Here is a 17,078-nt window from a genome sequence, read left to right as displayed (position 1 = left end):
TCGACCATCCAATTCATTTGCGGGGACTTACCACACTATGACCAAGAGAAAAAGGTGGGAAAAAGGTAGTGAATAAATGAATAGTTCTTTTTCCAGAGTGGGATTTTCCAGAGGAAAAACAGCGGCTGTAGTTTCTTTGGCCATGGCCTCCAGTACATGAAGTGCTGCAGCCTGCTTTGCAGAAACATACTACCTGAGGAAAAGAAGTTATACACTGCTACAAAAGAGTTGGCCTCCTGAGAGAGGACAACTGAGAGGTCTGCTGAGAGAAGGACAAGAAAAAAGTTGGCCTTTGCTCATTTTGCCTAGATCTGTAGAGAAGAGAAATCCAGAAGGGGGAGGAAAGACAACAATAATCTCACTCTTAGTGAGGATACTGAACTATACAGTTTTCTCTCCCTAGGAGAGAAAACAGAAATTCCACAGAAATGCATGCAAGCCAGATACACTGAGAACCCAGAACAAGAGACAGTGACTGATCTGGAAAAGGATAACAAAAATATGGTATCTAAAATTCAAATCCAATATGGTAGAAAGATTAATATTTGCAGAAGAAGAGCAGTGTAAAATAGTACAGTGGTTTCAAAAGTACTCAAGCTTTGAAAACATTGTTTAGAAAAATTGTAATCAGATGGATCATGTGTCAATGTTCTGAAATGTGTAAAATTAGACAATTTTGCCTGGTGACTGTATCTTCAAAATTCATGTTGTCACTTAAAAAAATGAACTTTGAGACCAACACGGTTATGAAAATAAGTTTATCAACCAGGATGACAGTGCTACGTGCAAAAGAAACAGCTTTAGCCTGTAAATAAGTGGAAGCCAACCAATTTCAGCTCAAGATCACTTTATGACATTTGCAATAAAACAATCTCAAATAACTTCTAACTGAAGTATGCAGACAGGAAGAGGTACCCTATGTAAGGCCCAAGCTCACAAAGGCAATTCAGCTCATTATCACGCTTGGAAAAACACAATCTTATGCTTAGTTTTTTCATGTCCTTCAATTATATTCTGGAATGGCAACTACTTCACACACACACCACAAATTATCTCTGGCTAATTCAAAATCTGTAAGCTCAATTCACTAATGCCTAAGGAGTTAAGCTGTCCACTAATCACTAAGAATGAGATAAATATTGAAAGGAGAAATATCTTTTTTAAGCAGCAAAAGCTCTTCCCTTCTTTTCCTAATTTTATATTAAATGCCTTTAGAGTACTACTTACAGGTGAAGCATTGGCAAGTGGACCAAAAAATTTATCCAATGTATATAAATATCTCACATTGTCTTTAGCTTCATTGGCAGCAATTGTTATACTACCATCCTGAAGGGAGGGGAAAAAAAAAAAAAAGAAATACAATTATTACTGTGAAAATTTTCTGAACGTGTTCTTGCTCTTTTACGGTGCACACTATCATAAGATTGTGATTCCATCTTGCAAGCTTTTTCGCACAGAAGGGCTTTCAATTATGTGATTTATTTTTTACATAAGAAATAACTGCTTTTACATGCAAAAATTGGTAAGATATTCCTGGCAATTAGCAACATTTTGGATGAGGTTTAAAGGAAGTCCTTACTCAGACCCCCAAAGCTTTTCCTTCCTCATGGAAGTACATTAGTGTGGTTTTGATAATCCAACTTAAATTTTAGAATTGTTTCAGCATGGTACCCGTTCTACAGAATTTAGACAAGACCCCTGAAATGTACCAGAGTTTCCCAACATTTTTTAATGAACACTTGTTAGGGAAAATGAGTTCACAGCTAATGCATGTATTTTTCTGTTCATGTCAGGTGGAACTACTCAGTACTTAGGAGGCTATTTTGTATGAAGAAAGAAATCCAATTTATCGTCCTTGGGTTGTATTTGCTCTGTACAGACACTTTGATCCAAATACCATTTATCAAATAAGTCAGCAAATATGGTAAGTAAATAAAACAAAAACTCAGTAAGGTAGCACTGTTTTCCTGGTCTGTTTTCAAAACAGTAGAATACTTTCTTATGTGCTAGAAGATCTGCATTCTGGTGTTTGGGGGTGGGTGAGTGTCTGATTGACTGTACGTGGTCTACAGCTTATTTCTTCTGACTTGCCTACAGTTTTGACTGATAAGTTTACATTACAGCTATCCACTTATCCGAAGTAGCAGTTATGCTACATAAAGTCAGCTGTCAATAATTCTAAATGCAATATGATGAACACATTTCAGACACCTCTACAGTTGGTCTGCTCAGGGTTCAGCTGGTGAGAGACAAAAAGATGTTGTATTACTGCATTGCTTTACTTCTGCACAACCATTCCACCTATTACATTAATGAAAGACACATTACAAAAGCACTGACTTCTTTTCAAGTTATCTATTTAACTTCAGAATCATTGATGTTATATGTTCCAACAAATGGATATTTACCACAGTACAAAATCAGCATAAACACTCAAAGCTATTTTTAGCATTGTGTTCAGTTCTGCGTGTATTACAAATACAGTACTGCAATAATTTAAAACTTAAATTAGAAAGTAGTAATTACCAGTTCTTTCCACTGCTTTAATGTCTTTGATCTTGCTGCCTGAAGAATACTTATAATTTTCTTTACTCTTGAACTCTTGATCTCATCTAAAAGGCTTTGAAGAAAGAAACACATACAATATTCACTTTGGAATGAAAGTTTACATTTATTTTTAAAAATACATTTTTTTCCCCAAGACTCTGTGAGAAATAATGCAGAGATTTGACCTGTTAAATGACGACATTCTTGTCTTCCAGTGTTCCAGTTCTGCAGATGGACCAACGTCATCAGCTTCTCTTCTTATTTGTTCACTCTCCACTAAAACTTGTCTGATCTGTTTGGTCCAAATCCTGATCACTTCTTCAAGTCTCTCAGTGACTTCTGTGTTACTGCCTTCAAAATCATAGAATTGGACAGTCTTATAAGCACCAGGAAGCAAACACAGAATTTTAAACTACAGATGTAAAATGTTCTTGCAAAACATAATCTAAGACTATGTAAACTGAGTATTTGAATCACTGACCAACAACAGGAAAGGATTAAGACTGTAACAAGAAGCACACATAAAACCTGTATCTATCTACTCTGACTATTGCATATCCTTTACGGTGGAAACAGTTAAAAATACAGGGAGTTCATAGAAAAACAAAATACAGCAATATGGTTTGGGGAGAATCATGTTTCATAGGTCCAAGAAATGCATTAATTATGTGTATATTTTCTGCTTGCATTTCATAAGTAAGGGCTTACTTCATATTTCTCTCTTTCTGCCACTGCAGTCTATTCCACATTAAAAGCATCCCATAACAGACGCCATTATTAACAGCCATAAAAAACCACTAGATTTTTAAGTCAGCATATCTTTTAGACTGCCCTAGCAGCTGAAAGACTCCAGTTCGCCTGGTGCATTACATTTAGGACTAATGGAGCTTGTGCTACTTAATGGATCTAAAGAACTTGTCCAGCTATACAACATTATTATCTAATCTTAAGGTCAGTAGTTCTGTGGAAGCTCTCATGACATAGGCTATTGTAGGGATGAGAAAGATTGCAAAGTATTGACTGGTTTGGCATTATTTCACTCTGAAACTATTGATACGACATGGTGGAAAGCTATTGTTCAAAGAGACATAACTACTCTTTTTCTTACATAAACATATATGTATATACAAATTTTTTTATAAATGCATCTGTTTTTATTCACAGAGTCAGACTTGATATTGGATAGGGTATTTCCAGTATTAAAGAAAGTGAACAGCACACAAACTAGTAGATGGCTTCACTCAGCAACTGCTTGGCCAGCAAACTAGGAGGGGCGAAGGCAGTTGCTTACATGATATATGAAGCTATTACCTAATTCTTTAAGAACTATGAATTAAAGGATGGGCAAATGATTGATGATTTTATGATTATATAGTCAGAAACCTGGCAAGAGTAAGCAGAAAAATGTATACAGCTCAGGGAAGATGAATTAATTCTTCAAAGTAAATTTTTACTAATGACATAACATTTATTTTATAAACAGCACCACTGTGCTTTGGTGTATGAATTACTCACCTGCAATTATGTAGTCAGATGGGTTCTGTAAGTTGCTGACATAAATATCAATATCCACTTTCGTGAGTTGAATTTTATCTTCTATATTCTGTCTTGATGATGACAAAGTACCCACAAATTTATCCACTGCATACAGAAAGTCTTGTATCTGGCTGTTCTTCAAGCCTTCTTTCACAGCTCCCCAGTTCTGATTATTTTATGATTTATGAATAAAAAAAAAATTAAAATGAGGATCACACTTTCTTTTGTTTTTTGACCACAAAAGGTATTTTTCATTAGAAAGGTATTTCTTATTCATGGCAGATATAAAGATTTATCATCATGCCATTTGAAATACACTCATCTTATAGTGTGCCTTGATTTAATTATTCTATTAGACAAGAAGAGACAAACTAGCAAAAGGCTCTAAGAAATAAAAATGTCTCCCTGCTCTCACTGACTTCATACCAAACTGTATTTTTTAGCTTGATTTTTCTCCTTCTGAACAGAGAAAACAGATTCTAATCTCTTTTCCTGCTCTGGGTGTGAGAAAATGACGGCATATGGTAACAGCATAAAACATCATCATTCTCAACAGACACTGAGCTTCTTTATATTTCCCACCTCTGAACGTGTACTTCCAGAGGAAACTGAACCAACTGTGATGCTTTGTGAGTGCCACAGGATAAGGACAATGCAAAGAAGCTGGATACTCTGTTTGCGATACAGTGATTGCTGTCCACAGTCTACAATAAAGTCATGGACTGATCCCTTGTGCTGCCAGAAGGACTTGACACTTCTTTCAATCTAGTTTTAATGAAGTCATCACAGTTTTACCTTAGTATAATTGCTATGTTATGCTCTCCTTTAACATAATAATTACAGCTGGTGCTATTGCTTGAAAATAAACAATAACTACATTAATTTCAAACACTTTTATACAAATTGCATAACTCCCCAAAAGGTCTGTATTAGACTTGTGTCTTCTTGTATCCTCTATTCTACGTCCAACTAATTGCACAAACAGAACTGCAGCAGCCACATGCCTTAATTCCACATATTCTTGAGAAAAAAAAAAAAAAGACTAGTTTTTTGATTACCTGTTGGGATTTAAGTGCTGGTATCATGATCTGGGACAAGAAAAATTCCAGGCCCTGAAGGGTATTTCCATTAGGACAATCAAACATACCAAAATTCACCTCCTTCAGGAAGAAACAAAAATTAGCAGAGTGCATATAAACTTCTGCAGCATTACACTATTTGAGTGAAATTCAGAGACATGGCAGACATATGGTAGTCCATAACTATGTAGGTTCCATGAGGATATTGCCCCCCAGCTACCAAATTTGAATTAGACAGAAAATAAAATTCAACCAAATTCCAAGACTTGCTCTTGAGTCACCAGAAAAGTCAGTCCCAAACTGTAGCAACACTCCAGCAAAGAATTAAAATTAAACATATAACATCAATGCATTTATTAATTTTAACAGAACTATATGTCTATTTTTCTCATTTACAGGAACAGTTTCCATCTATCACAAATGCCTAAAAAAGGACAAAAAATGTATCGGGCAAGAAATGCCTCTCTTGGTTGCACAGTTCTCTCAAGTTCATTGTTAATGAGCTTATGTTTAGGAAGCACTCCTTTACTGAGAGGGTAAACAGTGGAATAGGCTTCCTAGAGAGGCAGGCAATGTCCCAAGCCTATCTGAGTTTAAGATCCATTTGGACAATGCCATTAACAAAATGCTTTAACTTTTGATCAGCCCTGAAGTGGTCAAGCAGTTGGACTAGATGGTCATTGTAGGTCCCTTCCAACTGAAATATTCTATTTTACTCTATCCTATCTTGGTCTAGTTAATGTGAAGCAAGAAGCAGTAAATTGCTGAAGCTGGGGAAAGACAGTACTGATGGGTGGAGAACACAAAGCATAAATTAGATGAAGCGAGGGACTACATCTTTTCCCAACACTATCCACTTATGGCTTTGTTGGCTTTTCTGTTACCAGCATTTTGCACACCAACGTATACATCCTGAACATGGGCTGTGTGCTTTCTACTACCCCTACTGACTAGCCACTTTGGCTCTGGATATGCCTCTTTATCAGAGAGGGAGCCTCATTCAGGACTTCTGAACTGCACATCATCATAATTGCTTCATTGATACGAGGAAAAGTGTACTAAGTTCTGCCCTGGAAGCTTCTACTCCCAACTTTGACCTGTGCAAAGTCAGCGATTCCCCAGTGGTTTTAGAAAGCCTCTACAAATGATTTTTTATAGAGGTTTTTACGCTCTTGGCCATCTTGGTCATTAATTTCACTAGTTTTTTCTTCCAAGTTCTCCACTGGCATGCAAAAGAACTGCATTTAAGACATTTAGTTACTATGCATGGGTGAAATACTGTGTCCGAACAATACTACAGCATTATAATCCCACTAGAGTACAAGAGGGTAGAAAGCTTTTTCCCATATAGTGGAGGAATTACAGATGACAATCAAGGCATCGTTCTGCTTAAGAAGTGCTTATGAGGAAGACCAGGTTTCTTTGCATGTCTGAACATGTTCCCTGGGAGGCAATGCCCACAAGAAAGGTCTCCTAAACTACTTCCTCCTGCAAGAGGGTGGGCTAAGAAAATAGCAGAAGGAGCAACAGAAGGGCAATGCAGAAATTAACTGACCTCTATTTTTCCCCGTCAGATGCTTTTAACAATGCTAATTTCTCCCATATGACAGTGTTTACATTTGTTGCAGGGAAGGGGAGATGGGGAAAATTAAGACTTCTGAATCTCTATGACAAGGGTGTTATACTAGCTAATCCATTTCTTTCCAATGGATGCTGAAGATTCAACTATTCTTCTTGAGAAATAGCAGATAAATGCATGTATTTCTAGGGGGTTCTCAGGCTCTCCTTCCAACTGCTCCTACACAGCTCTTCAGGATAAACCAAAATTTGTTTTACCTTCTGTAGAACCTAAAAATATTGCCTCAAATAATGAATGAAGTTTGATGACGATACATGACAGTCCTTGTCAAAAGAGGGTGATCACAAGAGAACTGTAGAGAGAAGGCACCAAGGCAGGCAACTGAAGTGTTTGGACAACCATTATTTCTTTATTCTTAGATGTTAGTATCTGGATGATCTTCTGCAAATATTTCCCAACAACATGAGTATCTCTCAAAGTAAGAAAAGGCTGTTACAGCATATTTCTTATACAAAAGAAGCTATAAAGGGTTGAAAAATCTTCCATTAGTTACTTTCAAGTATCTTTATTTTAAAAGTCTAAAAGATACAGTTTAAGTGCAGCATTTCTATAATTTAGGCTCATTACTTAAAATAAGATCTCCTGGTTTAGGTCTTTATTCCCTATTGCCATTAAAATTTATATTTTAATTACTAATTAATGATGAATTTTTATTAAAATCTTGTTTTTAATAATATTGCAGTATCTAATTTATAAATCATTAGAATTTTACTTTATCACAGATACTTATTCACATGAAAAAGAACTTCTGTTAAACATAGAACTAGACATTTTCATGAAAGCATTCCCTACTTCTGACTCCAGTTGAGAGAAAAAAGGTCTGAGAAAATATCGAGTATATTGCAAACAGTGCATGATTTTGGACTGACCTGAGAGACATTTGATGCAGTTATAACTTCATCTGATGTCCTTAGGAAAAATGCACAAGTTCCTGTAAAGTTCTGTAAAAAGAACAAAATGCATACAGTTAAAAAGGATACATGAATACAGTAAAAGTAATTTAGTTGAAGCTTAAAGATGTGCTGAAAACAAAATTGTAAAATATTAATTAATTGTAAAATATTAATTACTCAAACAGTGAACTGCTTGCAGGATGTTTTAAAATCTGCCCCTTTCAAATAAAATACTGGGTTTTCTCTGTCTGACATAAGAACATAAAAAATGCCCTTCTGGACAGACCCCTACTAAGAAAATGCAGTTCAGGGAGAGCTTGTGAGTTAGGCTGTTTCCTAGAGTCCATCCTTCTGGTATTCCCTGACCACCTGCAACTGTTGTATGAGAGCTGTTACATGACATATTCCTGTCTAATCATTTTAGAATCCATTTATGGACCTATCCGTGAGACTGTCTAATCTCTTTCTGAATCTGCCAACATAAATTTACTGAAAAAACCCACAGATATCCTCAGCTTTCAAACATTTAAAGTTCTTTTCATAAATACTTAGACCGCAGATTTATTTAATTTTTTAAAAAGGGAACTTAAAAAAAGGGAAACTTGCTAAAAAGTTCCATCCAAATACCTTTTAACATGTATGTTCATTGTTTGGATGGACTGAAGTAATATAGAAGTTCCAAATCAGTACTTGAACAATGTTTATTTTTAATCTATTAGACCTAATAATAACTCAACTGTAATGATTCTGAAAAGCCATTCCAGTTGGTCCAACTGGCAGAGGAATGAACGGCACTTTTCCCTGAAAGCAAGAGAGAATTCTTCAGCTATGTCTTTTCGAACATTACAATGCTAACATAAGCTCCTTGGGGCCAACAAAAAAAAATAAAACAAAACCCCAAAACATCACTATGCCTTATTCAAAGAAAATTGTATACGGAATACCCAATTTCCCCCAAAAAAGATGGAAAGAAAAAAATTAGTCAGAAGTCTTAATGGCTACTCTGAATATGCTGTTGAATAATCCTTAGACATTACAGTGAGGAGGCTGTTATAAGAATTTGAATGGAATAAAGCATTTACTACAGGTATTTTTGGAATAATTATTATATGCAAGGACATACAAAACCCCTGAAGAACTGTACTTTTAAACTAGAAGTGCACAAGCACTGGAAAATACTTGACATGCAATCATTAAAAAAAAGTTAGGATCTGTGATTTTTTAACCAGGGTTTATTTGACCTGCTCTCCTCTCAGATAGTCATATCACTACTTCTTTACTGGTGAGTGCCAACTTCAGCTCAAGAAATGTTGGGAGATCCTGCATTATGAGAACAGAGACTATATCCTTAAATATCTATCCAAGAATTACAAAAAAATTGTATAACACCACACAACTGTTACGCTTTTTCAATATTTCTCTTTTTAAATGTCATCTAATCAATTTTTTCAACCATACCTCAGTGGAACCCATGGTAATAAACAGCTTCTTCTGAGGCAAACTGTTCGTTGACGCATCTGAACTCAGTGATGCATTTGACTTTTGCTAGCAAAATTATAAATAAGAGGTTAATAAAATAAAAATTCTATAATACAAATACTTTATCCATTTGAATATAACAAAGCTCATTCTGATTCACTTAGTAACTCCCAGAGAGAAATCACAAGGTTGGCTTTCTCTGAAGAATAAGCTTTGCATGAATCTCCCAGTCCCCAGTAAACAGTTTCATAGCCCCATTCTTTCAGGAAAAAAAAAATCAAATAAGAAGGGAGAAAAGTCTCAGAAAATATAATGAAATTAAATCTGAAGTGTTGCCTAGAGCAATTTCCTCTGTGAAAACCAACTGGATATTTTGCAGAAAGAGTCATGTGCCTGGTCTGCAGCATCATAATGTACTTGTGAGTGGGATTCACAAGCAATACTGTCAACTAGATCCTGCCAACAATGCAAAGAAATTTAGCTTTCTGCCCATTTCTTTAGCCATACATCACTGGAAAACTTTCTCTCTGAGAAGCCTTGCTGCCACTGGTCCCTCTCCATTGAGCTGTATCTACAACCTCTTCTCTTCGAAGCAAGAAAAAGTTTAAGCCTAATAAAGATCTGCTTCCCCCTAACTTTGTGTCATGCATTTTGGTAAAAAAACTGTTGAAACCTAGAAGAATGTGATAGAAAATTATGTGGAATAAGTCTGCAGGTACATTTCTCTTTAGAGTTGAAGAGAGCCTTATTCCAAAAAAGTCAAGTGTTCAGCTCCTGTTAGACTAAATGTGTGATGGATGATATACAGTGGTCGTTCCCCACTTCCACCCCAAATCAGCATTTGCTGAACCCTATGCACAGTTTCAAGTGAACATCATGCACCTAAGCTGGTGAAAAAAAGAGAGATGAGAAGCAGCAAAGAAAGGTGCTTTGATAAATCTTGGTACAAACATGCCTACTTGCCAGGCCAATGGTCTGCCCTGGCCCATATTTTGTCTCCAAGAATGGTCAAAAATGGATAAGAACAGGGTAAGCATGTATAATACTGCCCTTGAGTAATCTCCAATTCTCCAATATGTTTGAAATCAAACTGTTGACTGAACAGTCAAATTAATGAGCTCTTCACTCATCAGAATGTGGTGGAAGATGCTAGAGATGGCATTCATACTTTCCATCAGAAACATTTATTTTTATGCTATGCTGCTTCTGAAACAGAATTCTCATAAAATAATTTTTTAATGAGTAAAAAGGTCAAAATAAAACAAAATTAAATGCAGCAATGAAATGTTTCATTTAATCCAGGCTGGACATTTATTTCTGACTTGTCAGTTAAGGAAAACAATGCCAAGATTTTTAGTTTCATCTTGATTTAAGTCAGAGAACAACACATTTATCCTAGAAATGTGTATGCACATCCCAGTGAAATGAAAAACTGATTAAACTGTTTTGACAGCTGAGCTCATTCTGTGCTTTGCAAAGTCTCTAAGCAATTCCAGTAACACTCAAAAGTTCTTTTAATTTATCTAGGTAATAATGATTCTGTAATTCATTCTTGCATTTAGCTGATGATCAAGCATATTAATCAGATTTCCTCCTCAACTAGCCTAAAATACCACCACATGGTGAGCTAGCTCTCTCCTATCATGGCTCCTCAATGGCATAATCTGAAAGGACTGATGAAGGACTTCTGAAGTTCTGAAAGCCCACAACAGTTACGTTAGACAATTGTCAAGGTCATTTGGCACCTTCTGATATCACACATTCAGTGGAAGCTGAACAAATTATTTTGCTCTTTATGCAGAGGCTGCTGCTTCTCAAAACTTAAGGGGAGAAAAATACAGATTGGGGACCACAACTGCCTTATTTCTCATCTTAGTTTTCCAAGCTTAAGATCATTTTCTGCAGAATGGGACAGACCTGAATATGAAGCCACCTTAATTTAGAAAGAAATTGCATCATTTTTCACTGTCTTGAATAACTGCTTTGTCCATTGTAGAACTGGTGCATTTCAAACCAAAAGAAGATGAAACAGTTCTTACATAGACAGCTCTCCCATTCCTATGCTAGCTAATCTAGTATTTTAAACTCTGAATACTGTGAACACTGTCTCAATTACCTTTATCACTTTTGAAGTCTGGATTTTTACTCTACTTGGCCGTTCTAAGTTTTCTTTTGTGAAAACAGGAACAGCATCAAATTATGTCACAGAACAGGGCATCCTCCCATTTCCACGTAAGCCATGATGGATCTAAACAATGGATCTCATCTAAACAATGAGATCCAAGTTCTTTCCACATTGGCATGCATAGCAAAAAAAAAAATCTGTTAAGATTTTCTGAATTTTGTAACAGTCAAGTGATTTATTTTTATAAAAAATGCAACTTTGTCTTTGCAGAAGTAATAATGGAAACCTACCTGCAATATATCTTGGTAAAAGAAGAGCAACTTTTTAAGTCCACTAGGGACAAAGAATTGTTCTATAAGTTGAAACTAAAAAAAAAGATAAAATTGTAGTTAATTGTGAAGTAGTTTCAATAGACTAAAAAGTTTGGAAACATTTTTAGCAATAATAATTTAATTCATATTTACCTTGTCATCAGAAATAATAGCTTCCTCCACTTGCTGCTCACTCAAGTCTATCCCATCTGCTAATCTTGATATCAAATACTTGTGTCTTCCATCTATCTGAGCTCTTCTCTCTTCTTTGGTTACTTCAGCTTGCTTGGCTAGTTCTTTTCTACTTTCACTGGAAAGTACTATGCTTTTCTTAACAGTTGTCTAGAAAATAAAAGTTTGTTATAGAGAGAGCATTTTTCCTCAGTTAAGGACTGTATTTTATATTGTTGATCTTTAAGCTGGTTTCATAAACTACTTCAAGCACGAACATAAAAAATTACATCTAAGGAATGCATAGGGAAAAGAACATTGATAATTAACCTGTTAGGCCAAAATTACTTCTCACTATAAAGCTGCTACTATGGAAACTGCAGATCTGAAACTTCAGATCAGGACCTCAGAACCAGATGTGGATCCAGGCTAAGGTCACAATACAAATCTAGCACTATTAAGGCTCTAATTCAAATCTCAGCTTTGTGAATCCAGCTTCCAAACTCTTCTATGTCCATATTCCAGATTTGGTACCAGATCTATATACTGCCAGCATTTTAATATATAATATCAAGTTGTTGCCCTAAAGGAAATAAATAAAAAAAATACACTATAAAATCAGTCACCACATAAACAAATATAAGATTGATGATGAATGTGCAGGTCATACAAAGGCAGCAGTACAGTGATAAAGATGGAAATTAATGTAGAAAAAGGATTTTTCAAAACCTTCACATCAGTGTAAACAATACTGAAAATAGACATAGTGAGTAACATTTTTAAGTCAACAGAAAATCTTCAGAGGCTATATGAAAAATTAAAGATTTGGGTAAAAAAGTCACCAGAGTGATCATTTGCTGCTACACACAGCTCCCACTGACATGAGTATCTGGGGTCTGGAGATGTCTAAAGTATGTTTGTACCTCACAGTTTTCACTGAAGAAAAACAAAGATAAATTGTCACCTTACCAGTACTCTAAACTAGGAATTGTAATGATTAATACTACTCTTGGATTAAAAAAACAAAATGGTGTCCAATGTCCACCTCTGCCTCCTACCATTTAGCCTTACCCCAGACTCTGAATGGATGTGTTACATTACTCATCTCTACCTGCATTTCTTTGAAACCTGGAGATACAAAGAACACCTGAATACCTGTAGTTGTTGGTCAGTACCCTTCTGGTGTCTCTAAAAGCTACATCTTTTCTGATTCACCATGTTAGTCCCAACTCATCTATGTCAGTCTTTTATCACCTCTGGTTTCCCTGTCAACAGCTGGATCTCTTATTTTGCATACACCTTCTTTGCATATGCAATATGACCTTATTCAAGTATTCTTAAAAAAATGTTAACTTTCATCATGGCAAAGAAATGGCTATATCAGTGGATGATAGAAAAAAATACATCAAGGAAACCAAAATTCCAGTGACAGACATTGTAGCACAGAAATTCAGTGGCCTAACACTGTAGACACTTTTTAGTGGTTCACTGTTCTTTTTTTCTTGCAATTAACAGAGACCGAAGTAACACTTAAGTATTAGACCAAGCTTTTGTCAGTGAAGACTTCAAGAAAAATCTGTAAAGGAGAAAATTCAGCAGACAAAAGGTACCTGAGTCACCACCTATTTTAGAATTAAAACACTTGCCGGAAGAACAGCAGTTAAAGATGATTCTGTGACAGCAGATCCTAGCTCAGTGCTCCTTGTCTTCAGGTTCCCTCCACGTCTATGGTACTTACTTTCTTTGTCTAGTTAAAAAAAATGGCAAGTACTTATTATTCAGGTATATGCATAACAAATGCATTTACAAGATCTGCAGTGTTGTGTCTTCATATCTGCTGGCTAATCTCTTCTAGTGTGGGGAAATGAGACAAGAAAGGAACATTAGAAAACATGCCTCAGCAGAAACCCTTAGAAGCCATTACGTAGAAAAGATGTCATATGATGACCTAAATCTCAAGTTGAATTTCAAACCGTGCCAACAGATAGCAAAAGAGGTAAGAAAAAACAGTATAAGGTACTAGCTTGAAGAAATCAGTTCTGGAAAAAAATAGAGACTCTGAAATACTCTCACTTTTCACACTTGCTATTGTCACTCCTTTTCTGTTACTTCTTTCTATAAATTCTCATTGTCAGTCTCACGTATTTCTGACAAACTTGCTACTTGCAGAGACTTGCAAGACAACTTGAGCTCATGCTATACCTGAAGAATAAAGATTAATAAAATTTGCAATAAAAACAGGACATATATTTTTAGGGCATGAAGCTATCTTAGGGCGTGTAATTATGTTCTGCTGATTGTTTAAGTCTCCTTAAGAGCTTTGGAAGCCCTTTAACTTATTTAATAAAAAAATTATTGCATGCTTTTTTTTTCCCTATAAATTAGGATTTGAATATTTTAAGTAATTTGAGGAACAAATAAGAGTATTTATGTTTTCCTAATACTAAGTACAATAACTTATCTCCAGTCAGCCGCCATTTCTCTTTTTAAAATTTTAACTACAAAGTGTTCCTAAATATTGCTTTATCTCTCCTTAGCAGAAATACTGTTTTAATTAGCTTCAAAAAGATGATTATTTGAAAGCACTGAACAATGCTATTTGTAATTTCTACATCTTGCTTTCAGTCCATTTTATTTCTCCAAATATGATATTTATGTCCCATCATTAGCAGCAAATAGGATCATCAGTGGAGCATCCAGTAATGCTAATCAGCAACTCACTAAACTTTCATGAATTACTGTTTTATCTGTTCTAAATATATGATAAAACTGAAATTCTGATTTCCTTATAAATTTTCTTATAGATTGTATCTCTTTTCCCCTGATTATAATGTATTATTCACAGAATCATAGAATGGTTGAAATTGGAAGGGATTCCTAGAAGTCTAGTCCAGTCTCCCCTGCTCAAGCAGGGTTACTTAGCCAGTTGCCCAGGACCATTTCCATATGACTTGTCAATATCTCCAAGGATGGAGACCCCCTAACCTCCCTGGGCAACCTGTGCCAGTACTCGGTCACCATCACAATGCAAACGTGTTTCCTGATGCTCAGAGAGAACCTCCTGTGTTTCAGTTTATGCCACTGCCTCTGATGCTGTCACTGGACACCACTGCAGAAAGCTTGACTCCCTCTTCCTTATACCCTCCCTTCAGGTATTTATATGCATAGAAAAGATACCCCTCAGATCCAGCTCCATCAGCCTTTTGTCACTGAAGAGGTGCTCCGGTGCCTTCATCATGGCCTTCACTGGACTCTCTCCAGTATATCCATGTCTCTCTTGTACTGGGGAGCCTAAAACTGGACACTGTACTCCAGGTGAGGCCTTACCATTGCTGAGTGGAGAGGATGGATCACCCCCTTTCACCTGGTGGAAATACTCCTTATCCAGCCCATGGCATTATCAGCCTTCTTTGCCACAAGGTCCCATTGCCAGTTCACGCTCAACTTGGGTGTCCACAAGGACCCTCAGGTTCTTTCCTGTCAATCTCTTCTCCAGGTGTTCAGCCCTCAACTTGTAATGTTGCATGGGCTTGTTCACCCGCAGGTGCAGGAATTTTCACTTCCTCTTGTTGAACTGCCTGAGGTTCCTGTCAGCCCTTCTCTTCAGCCTCTGGAGGTCCCTCTGGAGGGCAGCACAACCTTCAGGTGTATCGTCCATCCCTCCCATTTATGTGCCATCACTACCCTTGCTGAGGTTACCCTCTGCCCCATCATCCAGATCATTAATGAAAATGTTGAACAGGACTGGACCCGTATTGACCCCTGGGGTTCACCACTACCTTTTGGGCTCCCACTGGACTTTGTGCTGCTGATCACCACCCTCTGAGCTTGTCCGTTCAATCAGTTTTCAATCCACCTCACTTTTTGCTCAGCCAGCCCACACTTCAACAGTTTCTATTGGAGAATCTTACAGGAGTGAAGGGGAAATTTAAATTTTAACCTCTCAGCAACAGTAATTTGTAACCCAGGAATGATCTGGCATGAAGAACAAAAGGGCCCAAGTGAAGGAGGTGTTAAGATGGCTGGAAGCAGGAATGCCAGAGGCAGAACAACTCCCTGTAAGGGAGTATAGTTTCCCCTGGTAATGAGATAAGAAACAACCACAGCATTGTCTTGTAGCCATCCTGGAATGCCAGGCTGAGAGTCTACCTTTGGGCAGCAGAGCTGTTGCTGGGGGATGGACCCAAGGCTGGTCTGAGGTGCTCCATACTGATGCAAGTGTATGTAAGTGTATACAAAGAATTGCTTCATCATGCATCTTTGCAGACTTCTTAGAGAATCGGTTATGGTGTTAAGACTGTCCAATGCATTATTTATTAATTTTTATATATATTTCAGCACAAATATGTGTTTAATCCACCTCAAGAGGCACAATAAAAATTTCCCAACAGGAGAATGTCAGAAGCATAGATCCATTTGCTTATTTATATGTACATATTTATTTATTTATAAAGCTGCAATCTGCACATTGCAGTCCCTACATTGGCACATCCAGAATAGTACGTACCCACCCAGTATATATACACTTAAACACACTACTTAATAATTGGTTTCTCATTTTGTTCCTGGATTTCTTTTCCATACAAAGCCAACATGAAGTACTTATTATTTTCTCCCTTACCTTTTTTTATAGCAATGAGAGGTGGACAGAGATCAACATGAGGTTTGGAAGAAAGCTGCATTCCTCTCAGTTGTTCTGATTCCTGCTGTGCAGAGTGACCAGGAAAGGAACTAGGCTCGACTCTTCCCCCTAACTCGGTCTCACCTCCCACAGTCTCCTCCATCTGCACCACCACACAAAAATCAACCTAAAATCAACAAAAAATGACTGGACAATGTAACATCCTATTAACCGCACCTTCAGTATTTTTATCCCTGTTACAGCATCAGTATCAGACTAGCAAGGAAGGGAAAAAACAATTCTCTACTTGTGGTCACTGATTTTAAAAGAGAAGATCTAAGCAGATTTCAAAATGATAAAAGCTCCTCTAAGGTTGCCTGTCACCAAAACTTTATTTCTAATTGCATAACTATAATTTCCCTCCAATTAAGCTCCTGCAGGTGGGAACTCACGTGTTGGGGCGACAGGTTAAGCTTCTTCTTAGACGGTAGCCGCAGGTCTGGCTGCGAAGAGCTCAGCACAGAGTGTCTACTGAGGCACTTGATTAGTGTCAAGCAGGTTTTAAAGCCTGCGGTCTGCCTGGGCACTTGGCGTTGCTTGCAGCTGCTATGGCAACCCCTACACAAACCCAGCTAACAACCCAGTCCCCAGGAGGCACCTCGTGTCGTCCTTATTTC

At 36.9% G+C, this 17,078-nt stretch overlaps 1 protein-coding gene across 1 annotated transcript in view; it reads right to left on the bottom strand.

The window, feature by feature from the left end:
- LOC116781998 (dynein heavy chain 5, axonemal-like) overlaps window positions 1-16,945 on the bottom strand; it is a 156,483-nt gene extending 139,538 nt beyond the window's left edge. Inside the window, 12 exon segments of the mRNA XM_032677998.1 lie at window positions 1,228-1,326; window positions 2,527-2,620; window positions 2,733-2,898; window positions 4,063-4,249; window positions 5,142-5,243; window positions 7,671-7,742; window positions 9,153-9,239; window positions 11,589-11,663; window positions 11,763-11,951; window positions 13,427-13,527; window positions 16,402-16,588; window positions 16,854-16,945. Coding sequence (XP_032533889.1) covers window positions 1,228-1,326; window positions 2,527-2,620; window positions 2,733-2,898; window positions 4,063-4,249; window positions 5,142-5,243; window positions 7,671-7,742; window positions 9,153-9,239; window positions 11,589-11,663; window positions 11,763-11,951; window positions 13,427-13,527; window positions 16,402-16,564 — 1,335 coding nt within the window. The 5' untranslated portion in view covers window positions 16,565-16,588; window positions 16,854-16,945.
- Window positions 16,946-17,078: the final 133 nt, after the last annotated feature.

Source organism: Chiroxiphia lanceolata, chromosome 1, assembly GCF_009829145.1.
Source record: "Chiroxiphia lanceolata isolate bChiLan1 chromosome 1, bChiLan1.pri, whole genome shotgun sequence".
NCBI classification, from domain to species: domain Eukaryota; kingdom Metazoa; phylum Chordata; class Aves; order Passeriformes; family Pipridae; genus Chiroxiphia; species Chiroxiphia lanceolata.
Note: the sequence above shows the minus strand (reverse complement) of the source record. Positions and strands in the feature narration are given on the sequence as shown.